At 35.7% G+C, this 10,984-nt stretch overlaps 1 protein-coding gene across 32 annotated transcripts in view; it reads left to right on the top strand.

The window, feature by feature from the left end:
- The window catches only part of LOC129809514 (TLD domain-containing protein 2), a 116,205-nt gene that overhangs the window by 68,240 nt on the left and 36,981 nt on the right, over positions 1–10,984 (top strand). For 12 of the 32 annotated variants that reach the window (XM_055859413.1, XM_055859414.1, XM_055859415.1 and 9 more), the window contains 3 exons: positions 640–1,305; positions 8,691–8,823; positions 9,171–9,639. In XM_055859413.1, coding sequence (XP_055715388.1) covers positions 640–1,305; positions 8,691–8,823; positions 9,171–9,639 — 1,268 coding nt within the window. Of the gene's footprint in view, positions 1–42; positions 255–639; positions 1,306–8,690; positions 8,824–9,170; positions 9,640–10,984 lie in introns of those variants that run through there. The other 20 variants (XM_055859416.1, XM_055859411.1, XM_055859408.1 and 17 more) reach the window with 6 other exon arrangements.

Raw genomic sequence — 10,984 nt, 5'->3', positions numbered from 1 at the left:
AGAGAATAAAATTCAGCTGGATATGTCAGAGTCTGTCAGATCGTACACCATAAATTTTAACAATACACCACGTACTTATAGCGCTGCTGATGTTCAATTCCAAGTTGACGTGAAGAGAAGCGCATTTTTCTTGACATATTTTCTAGTTATTTCCAGTGAAATAAATTTTCTAAAAGTGCAGAATTTTGACCGTGTGTAGTGTGATTTCTTATATGATGTCGTAATGTTTACGGCAGTATTTAGAAAGACCGGTGGTAAGATTTCTCTGAACACATTAATAAAAATCATTCGACTTCATTCATTCGAAATAAATCCACCTGTTTCATTTACCCAGAGAGTGTTTGTTTTCTCTCTTAAAACATCAATAATATTGGATTGTGGTATACGCGTGATTGTTAATTCATGGCGTGAAGGATAAAAGGCCCAGAGTATCGATTGGATTTTAATTGAATATAAACTCGTAAAAATTGTTCAGCTGTGTTTTCTCTATGATTTGTCACTTTGTACGCGGAATTATGCTAATAAATTACAGAGTAATATTTTTTAGATGACTTTTTCTACGTCTAATAATGTGATGATCATATTTATGTAAATTAGATGATCATGCGAAATATTCAAACTTCTGACTTTTCATTACAGAATTGCTGGATGGCCTACGGCCTGGTTCACCAAAGCCTGGCCATATTGAGCGAGTATCGTCACCAAATGTCCAGGGACATCATAATGAGGATGATCCTGTAATCACGCAGAGATTCCTCAAAATCAATGTGAGGCACATAACTGATGGCCAGGGTGTTGTAGGAGGTGTTCTTCTCGTGACACCAAATGCTGTTATGTTCGATCCCAATGTATCTGATCCACTGGTGATTGAGCATGGCCCTGAGAGCTATGGGGTCATTGCACCCATGGATTTGGTCGTAAATGCAGCAATATTTCACGATATTGCTCATATGAGGGTGGGAAATGAGGCTAGCAATGACAAGCCCGAAGTGTACTATCCAAAACCACAGATAAATCGCTATGAAAATACCCATTCTCCAGGAAAGGATTCCCTCCTGGTGAAGGATGAAACATTCCCGGAATTGGGTGTTGGATCAGTGGAGGGATGCGATGATCAAGAAAGTGTTTGTTCGAGCAATGGACGTGAAGGTGATGCCTTTCCCAAGGCATTTGATCGGGATCTTGTGACACCAACAAATCTCCAACATGCGGAACAACTTGCAGAATTCCGGGGTGGTGTACGTGAATCAATGGATAAGACAATGTCGACGGAGTCAGCAGCAGGAGAAGCCAAAGAGACCAAATGTAAGTTAACACAAATCTCCATTCTTCTAACAATCTTTTTCAATGCAAAGTTCAATTTTAATACTTTTATACTATGTATATGGATGGGATATGTACATATGGCCATAATTGTAGATTCCTCTGCCCATATCAGCTCTCTTTTCCTCATTTTTAGTCGTATACAAATGTTTTGCCAACCTTATCTTTTAATTGCTGGAGTGTGTATTGCTCATGATGAGAAAGAGTTTCTTCCAAATCCGGTACGACTTTTGCTCATTTATACAAATTTAGATAAAACACGCGAAATACTCAATGTACAGTGTTCTAATTTTATTTCAAAGAAAAAAAAATGCTTAGATTTTCAAAGATACCAGTTCCGCCTCTTGATAATTATTTAAAGAGTTTTCCAAATGGATTTTTAAAAATATTTGCTACTAAAAAATATTAGGGTAGGGTAAGTGTGCCTAATTCCGGCCAGCTTGCAATTTCGGCTACCTTTTTTGTTCCTCGAATTTCCATGAACTTTTAGATTTTACTTACTCTAAAGATTATACAATGCAAAAGAATAACAAAAAATGTAGCTACGACAAACGAGATGACGTGAAAAAGATATTGGAAGAATTCCCGAAGGGCAAGGAACTATGAGAATGAAGGTGGCCGAAATAGGTAACCAAAGCTATGTCTATATTTTTATTCATTTTAAAATGTATTAAGAATGATTTTAGAGTAAATAAAGACGGTAAACTCTTTACAAGGTTCCAAGCAACACTCTTACAAAAGAAGAATAAAAAAATCAATTTGTATTTAAAATATTACACTTCAAACTTGAGACTTTGACCCTTGCATGCAACTATGCCGAAATTTGGCACACTTACCCTAAGTGTGCCAAATTTCGGCATAGTTGCATGTAAGCACCGAAGTCTTAAGTTTGAAATGCAATATTTTTAATTCATATTGATATTTTTTGTTACTTCCTTTTCGGGACGGTTGTGTGGAACCTTGAAAAATAGTTTATCATCTTTGTTTTCTTCCTAAAATATTGAAAAATTAATAATAATATGGACATTGCTTTGGGTAGTATTCCGGCCACTTTGAGTGAAATACCGGGCACTTTTTTCTGACCACCTTTTGTGACGCAACGGATAGAAAATTTCAAAACGCCAAACGGAACGAGTTTAATATGATGTTTATATGACCCACAAGCCCTGAGATCTTCCGCGTAATTTGTCCTGAAGACCTGAAGAGTAGCATCTCAAACTTACGCGCAGATTCCCGTAGCAATTGGCCCTTCTTGAACTCTTCCAAGGCCTTTTCCACATCATTTTTTTCATAGAAGCGATGGTTTTTTTTCTCAGAACATTGTAGCACTCAGAAATTTAAAAAAAAAAACACAAAATGAATAAGAAATTTAGTAAAGCAAAAGATGTTGCCGGAATAGGCAACACTACCTCATCGGAGAGACGCTCACAAAGTATATACTTTTTCACGCGAAATACAGGATCCAGCTGGGAAATTTTACCAGAAATTTAAATATTGATTCACTATTAACATAAACAGAAACAATCTTTAATGAAAACTAATCACTTTTCATGAAAAACACCGAAGGAAAACCTTCTGCACTTCACCACAAATCACAAGGCTGCTAGAAACACAATCGATCTGTCACATTTTTTGTAAGACTCTTTTCACACTGAGTTTTTACAACGCAATTTAAATTCAAATTATACCTAAAATTTAACGGTCTTTGTGTTAATACATCCTAAAATGAATGAATATTTAAAAGCAAAATGAATTCATTGACTATTCGAAGATAACATACATAATTATAATTGATTTATTTCCATGACCGAAATTACACTCAAAGTGGCCGAAATTAGAAGCTGGCCGAAGTTTGGCACACTTCCCCTACGTAGGTTTATAATATTTTTTCCACTTTAGGGAACATTTTCAATTTTAGGGAAATCGAGACATTTAACAAGTTTAAATTTTGGAAATTGAAATAATTCAATTTTTTACCTTTTAATGAATTCAGGATTACCTAATAGAAACTTGAGTTTATCCTTTAAATAGATTGCTCAAAATAAAATTACGAAGAACTTGCGGTAGGCAAATTTTACAAGAAAGCGATTTGAAGCTGAGATTTTACTTGCTGAGTATAAAGTTTTTGTGATTTAAAATCTCCATAACTTTGAAAATAATTGTCTTTCAAGTATAATATTCACAGGAAAGTATAAAGAAGTATCCAAAAAGCGAATAAGACGATTTTTGTAAAAAATCGAGTTGTTCGACTTATATCCTGAGTCGTCGAAATAAGGAATTCTGCGAGCCAATTACAGAATATAGCGCAGAAAATTTATATTTTGTGCAGTCGAAATAGATTACGTCAATCACGTAATTTATATTACATTTTGGTTGTCTTTAGTCAACAAAAAACTCAAGTTCGTTTAGTAAAAAATCAAATTTGAGAAAAGGAAAGAAAAGAAAATCATCTCATAAGGGAGAACGGTTAGCGCAAAAGGAGCCTCTAGAAATACATTTTTGAACGGTTACTTAAAATTCTTTTACTTCTCATTACAAATTTTATAATACATTACAAAGTGTTAATTTATAATATAGAAGTGTAACTAACCAAGAAAACAAATTACAAATCATAATTCTAATCAGGATAGAGGATGCAGAAAAATATTATCAAAATCGATACGATATTAAACTTTCGGCACACAACTTCGTCTAAAAAATTTTTGCATGTCTATCTGGGAAGCAAGAAAAAGCAACAAAATGTTTTTCGGTCTTTGTTGACCTATTTTACTGCTCAAACTCAAAGAGAGAGCAGTTATATAATTCATCTTTTTCTAATTCTAACTTGTAATCGTGTCCAAGATCTCAAACGATAAGTGATAATCAACTACCGGTCTTCGATAACCTCCAAGAAAAAAAACTACAATATAACTAGGCGTGTTTTCTTTCTTCCAGGCTCAACATTTAGAAAATAGCTCCTACAATTTCTTTTGTTTTTGGATATGTTTTGGAAGTAGTCCAGGTGAACATTTTGTCCAAAAGAAACCTATGACATAAGAAAATCGCCATCTTGAATTTTTTTAAGGTCAAAGTTTAACCACTCTAAAAGCCCTATTCTTCAACCGATTCGGTTAAATTTGTATTTGTTAGAAAGGTCTTGACATCAGTAATGAATCGATAAAATATCCGTAAATGAATTATCTTTTTTGTATATGTACAATGTTGGCTTCAAAGGCTAAAGAAGCCACTTAGGAAGAGAATTTCTTAGATCTCACCAAGTAATTCCCTTGCTCTTGGGACTTGTGATTTTTTGAAGATTCTTTTCCCTTTCGGCGTTGCTCGGCGTCTTGAGATTGAGACAGCCTCTGGTATCGCCAATTGAATGCAACTGGGATACAGGGAAGAATGCCCTTCAGTAATGGCGACCACATAATCTGATGCTTCCAGAGCGTAAAGACAGAGACTTATACCGGTTCCAGACTGGAGGCTTAGCCCAGTTCCTCAAGGTCTCAAAAATTTAAATATCAGACAATTTTATTCATTCATTCATTCATTCATTTTCAACCGCTTATCCCTATTGGGGTCGCGGGCCCATGACATCCAACTTAGCAGCCCACGATTGTCGATCCTCCGCCACTTCAGGAAGATGTTCGGGTTCGATCCCGAGGCGTTCCAAGGCAAGATTCTGAATTTGATTCAGCCACCTTGTCCTAGGTCTGCCTCGAGGCCGAGGTCTCATCACCATGGCTTGCATAGCTTTTCTGGGGAATCAAAGATATTCCATGTAGCCATTCTGAAGTGCCGTTGTCGTCGTGGTAGGCTTGTCAAACCTGATGTCACTCCAGAGCCTCTTCCGTTACTCTGGTGCCCTCCGACCCCGGGACCAGCGGTTGAAGCAACAGCTTGTCCATTGTCTCGCGTAGGTCGTTTCCGGTGCAATCCGTCCGACATCCGAGGCTCTTTGTTGTGTTTTTTTGCTGACAGGTTACTGTGACAACAGGGTGCAAACCTGATGCACAGGCCTCCTTACCCAGGAGACACGGGTTTTGGGGTGGTCCGCGGTTTAGTATTCACTAAGGACTTGTCGTAGACGCAAAGATGCCGATACGTGCCTATAGCTATTTCCAAACAAACTATAGCCAGTTCTAAAACCAACTACAGCCATTCCCTATCCGCCACCTGGGACGCGCCCGATGGGTACCCCAACCACACGGGACAATTTTATTGATTTCTCAAAATCGAGTGGATAATTTGCTTTTTAATATTCAATCTTAAGCAACAATTTCTTCAAAAAACATTTTTGATAAGGAAATAAATCAATTAAGCCATGTTGCTAAACCTTAGGTCTGAAGCCCGTATTAGTCTCTACACCGGGCACGAATGCCTCAGGGAAAAGATTTCTCCAAATCCTCAAAGTCCAAGCTGCCACTTAAGTAAGGCTATTTAAAGCTGTAGTGGTAGCAGGCAGCGGAAGCCTCTTCTGGCTGCTGAAGATTGGCAATTTAATGCCGCTGGATCCAGCCAGAGTTCTTGGCCGCAGAAGTGGAAAGGCACTAGATGTACCGCTGAAACTAAGGCCAAGGAAATTCGAAAAAATATAGAATTAAGGCAACTTACTTATTGCCGCTCTGGAATGAGAAGTCCTCGGTTCTCTGTGCGAATCTGATTTATTGAACAATTTCTTAGACTATTTATACAAAATTATTTTTACCCCACTCAATTGCTAGGATGGACTTTGTGAGCTCTCAATGCGTCATTGCAGACTAGCATATTCTTTATTTTGCTGACCGAAACTGCTGATTAAGATACGAATGAACTGAGCATAATGACCTAAATTAATTGGGAACTAAACAATCTTTAATCGTTTATAACTATAAAACTATTAGTTGGAATTTTCCCAAAATGATTATAAGATATATTTGAGAGTATGGAGAATAGGATGATAAAGGTGCAAACTCATTTAACATCCTAGTTTCTTTGATATTTATTGTCAAAGTGAGGATAATTTTGCATGTTTTGTGAAATGACTCGTTATGACTCGTTAAATCTTTCAAATGGGCGCCTGAAATAACTTACAAGTAAAATGTAATCGCATTTAGGATAAAATTAATTATCGGCTCATAAGCGGTTGATACCGATTCAGACTTGTCAGAGATTCGAAGACCTTTTCAATGAACCTAACTTTGCCCCATTTTTTTTAAGACATACGCGGTTTAGAACCTTTTTAACCTTTGGCCTTGACAAACCGTTATTAGGAATAATTAAGCTTGTAAAACATCTTCAAAAAAAAAACTAAATTGGCAGCGGCTGCCACTAGGGTCCTTCCAAGTGTTAACTCTTTCCGGACCACAACATATCCAGCGAACGAATTTCAGTAAAACTCACTTTATTGTAAGTGGTCAAATATGATACTTTTGTAGAGAAAGAATTTTCTCCGCCTCTGAGAAATTGGAAAACTCATGGGTACTCTCGTCCCCAAAAGAACGAAAAGGATACAAATTTCAATTTTCCAAAAACCAATAATATCAATTTTGTAAATTATTTTTGCGTGCCAAATGACTCCTTTACAATGTTGATCACTAAAACAAGAAGAATTATTGACCAGTATCTTGTGGGATGCCCAGGAAATGCTAAAAAGGACACTCAGCTCCTGCTTGCCAACAGATTCCTCAAAATATTTCACACAATAACACTTTAACACACATTTCTCTCAATACGATGTTATTGCAGACACATTAACTCTTTCGCGTCCCACTTTTATTCAGCAGATGAATTCATGTAAAATTGAGTTTTTCCTAATGCTTTATGATCAAATATAATAATTCTGAGAGGAAAAAAATTTCCATTACATGAAAACTCGGAAAACCCCGGGTCATATATGACCCTGTTGTCCTCAAGGGAAGTGTACATACCATTTTCAAAATCTATATCACGGGCTTTTTAAGAGTTTTTTTTTTTTGCTTGAAGTTATTAATTTGGCCAAAACCATGGCAAACTGGATTGTCTTGGATGAACACTGTACTCCTGGTGTTCAAGGAATCTTCCTGGTAATCCCTTGAATTGTCACTGTAACAATATTTTGAGTGGTATTTGGCAAAAATAAACTTATCCACATATTTATTCACACACAATACAATTGCACAATATGAGACGCTTGCAGAATACTCTAAAATATTGCAAAATATGTTATAATTCATCAGATATAAGATGAAATGTCCAGGAGCAAGATGTCCCACCTGCATTTCACAAAGAAAAACAATGTCCCAACTACATTTCGCTATAGGTTTGGGACGAAAACACTGTTACCCTTGCCGACAATAGGGTCATATATGACCCGGAAAATTCTACACGCTTTTCTGGAAAATTGAGTGTAGTTTATTATTTCAAAATATGCAATATACAATCTTTGGATATTCTATTTTGTGTTTCTAAAGAACTTTTTGCTGAAAAAAATAAATTAATATAAAAAAATTTGAAAAAGAAAAGTCATTTCACAAAGTTCGAAATTAGTGATTTTTGATCTTAAATATTTTCTTTTCCTGAATATCTGTAGTCTTGAGAAAATTAGCCAAGAATCTTACATCCTTCTATTATGATGTCGTGCACAAACCGATAGATTTCAATTAATGTAAATATTCAAAAAAAAAATTGTTTTTCCCCGGGTCATATATGACCCTAATGACGCGAAAGAGTTAAGCTTTCTCAAGAGCCAAAAAAACACTTCCTGGACAATCAGAATTCACCAAAATCTGGAAAAATAGGAAAAACTTCCCTGAAGGCAATCTCCCTCGCTGCCAAATATCAAAATTATCTGCCATATTGACAAAAATGTCGCTCCCGCTTGGAATTTTCTTACAAGGTTGGTGTCAAAAAGCAAATGGCGGGCATTGGAAGGATAACCTTACAATTGACCTCTAGATTTTTGGGGACGAGCGTACCCAAAAAGTTTGAACAAGTTTTTTGAAAATTTATGAAAAAATTGTTTTTCGAATTTATGTAATCTGCAATTGTTAGGTATCATACTTATTGGCCCCGAGAGGTTTTTTCTTATTCTGGTCTAGAAATACGAAAAAAGTCACAATATCTCCAAGGAAGAAGAAAATCAAAAATTCACGATTTTTGACCAAGAATATCTTAGCTCAGGAGTTAATTGGGATTCTGCAAAAAATAACCTAGATTTGGACATCCTTATAGTTTGTAATTATCCAAAAGAATCGGATTTTTATCGATTCTAAATAGTTCCAAAAAAAATCTTTTTTTCATGGGTACCCAGAGTCCCAAAGGAGACAAAAGAGTTAAGGTTCAATGATGCCTTTTTTATTAGTTAGATATACTCTATGCTTTATAATATTAATGGTAAAGCTTTAAATGTCTTTTTTTTATTGCAGCTGAAGGACAGAAGGACGAGACGAAAGAATCCGACGAGAAGAATCTGGATGTAGTGACAAGTGAGATGAAAAGCCTAGAGGAGCGCCGAAAGAGTTTATTGGATCATCATTGGGCAATTCCAAGCAAAGATAGGTAAATAACTGGGGGTAGGATAGTATGAGTCTTTGGATGGTTCATGGATATGACATCTCCCATTCCCATATTGGGCATTTTGGGACAATTCCATAGAGAGTAAGGAGTGAAGAAAAATTAAAACTAACACCGAATTCAATTTGATAGCGGAGGTTGAAGGGTTTGCATGCTTTCTTTTTTTGGGTTTAATATTTAGATAAATTGGAGTTTTATACTAACTCTAATTGATATTATTTTTTTCTTTTTTTTATTGAATTCAAGTTTAAATCTCTTTTAATCGGTGATCGTTTTATTTTTTCTTCCTCGTCCAAATTGATCAAATTGTATTTTGGACGTTGTTATCAAAGTAGAAATTGTCATTCCAATAGTCAAAGATCTCAGGAAGATGAGGAGGATTTGGCAGAGGAGAGTCTGGAGACTGTGGCATCGATGCCACAGCCACCACCAGTGATTAGTCAGCCAGATGAAGAAGTGGATGATCAGCAGCTTGTTAAATTGTCGTGCCATGATTCGGGGATTGATATACGTGATCCCAATTCACTGCCACTGCCAGCTGTTCAGCAAATACCTACGAAGAAGGTCTACAGCGATGCAGACATTGTTCTCAGTTCCGATTGGGTTCCTCCACTGACAATTGCGGCCTCACATTTCACCGATAGTCCACCAAAATCTGCACAAATGGCACTCACTGCTCAGTCAGTGGCTCAATCAAATAATCTCGATCAGGGTGGGCGCAAGAAGACGTCAAGTGTGAGCTTCAGTGTTGAAGATAGCGAACATCAGGCAGCGGACAAGACGGGTGATAAGAAAAACAAGGTATGATCGCAATTCAATTTCTTTCAATGACTTCCTCACAGTAGCAAAGGCGCAGTTAAGATTACATCAAAGAGAAAAGAGGGGCAAAGCAATAAAATCTTGGAAATAGGCATTGGCGAGATAAAGAGATAGAAGAAAAAGTGCCCACAATAGCTGCCATTTCAAATTTTCAATTTCAAAGCAAGAGTCATTTTCATTAGTTTTTATGAATAATTTTATTTTTAATTAACAAAAGTACGAAAATTGAAACTTACTCTGTGAGACCGCAAAGTTACCTTTCCTCGTGTTGAGCAAATAATTGAAAAAAAACTAAATACCGAGATTTCCTAAAATCGAAACAGAAACTTTAGATTAATTTTCTAGTTAAGCAATTAGGAATTTACATATTGTGATTAGATTAGATTAGAGTGCTCAGGCTCACGCTCCAAGAGATCGGAATCAATTTTTAAACCTACCAATTCACTCGTTCTTTTTTTTTACTTTTTTTTATAATTCTGCATAGTAGAGTAAGTGTGCCAAATTTCGGCATAGTTGCATGCAAGCGCCAGAGTCTCAAGTTTAAAATGTAATATTTTTAATACAAATTGATTTTTTTTATTCCTTCTTAACGAGTGTTGTTTGGAACCTTGTAGACAGTTTGCTGTCTTTATTTGCTGTAAAATCATTCTTAATACATTTTAAAATGAATAATAATGTAGACATAGCTTTGGTGGCCTATTTCGGTCACCTTCATTCTCATAGATTTTTGCCTTTCGGGAATTCTCCCAAAACGTTTTTTACGTCATCTCGTTTGTCGAAGATATTTTTTTTGTTATTTTTTGCATTGTATTATCTCTAGAGTATATAAAAACTAAAAATTCATGGAAATTTGAGGAACACAAAAGGTGGCCGGAATTGCAAGCTGGTCGGAATTTGGTACATTTACCCTATACAAAATGCACACAATAGTTTTAGGAAATAAATATGAAAAATATGTTGTACTCTGGGTCATAAAAATATTTTTAGATGTCGTTATGGCTAACTCAAACCCTTTCGATTTTATCTATTAGAAAATTTTTGAAAATTTTATTGTTTGGAATATAAATTACGTAATTAATTAAAATTAATGTAACGGACAGATCTGAAAACTTGATATATGTACCGAAATTTGAACTATTAAGAACACAAATCCATGTTAACTCCAGCTCTTACTTAAGTGTCTGTCTTTCCAAATTTTACTCTAACTTAATTTATTTATTTATTTATTCGAATTAAGTAAATAATTTGTACACTGAGAGAAATCCGAAAAAGTTAAAATAACATTCCGGAAATGTTTATTTTACCCTGCAGTATTGATCCGAAATCG

This window comes from Phlebotomus papatasi, chromosome 1 (genome assembly GCF_024763615.1).
Source record: "Phlebotomus papatasi isolate M1 chromosome 1, Ppap_2.1, whole genome shotgun sequence".
In the NCBI taxonomy this organism is placed as follows: Eukaryota; Metazoa; Arthropoda; class Insecta; order Diptera; family Psychodidae; genus Phlebotomus; species Phlebotomus papatasi.
This window is presented reverse-complemented; position numbering and strand designations above follow the sequence as displayed.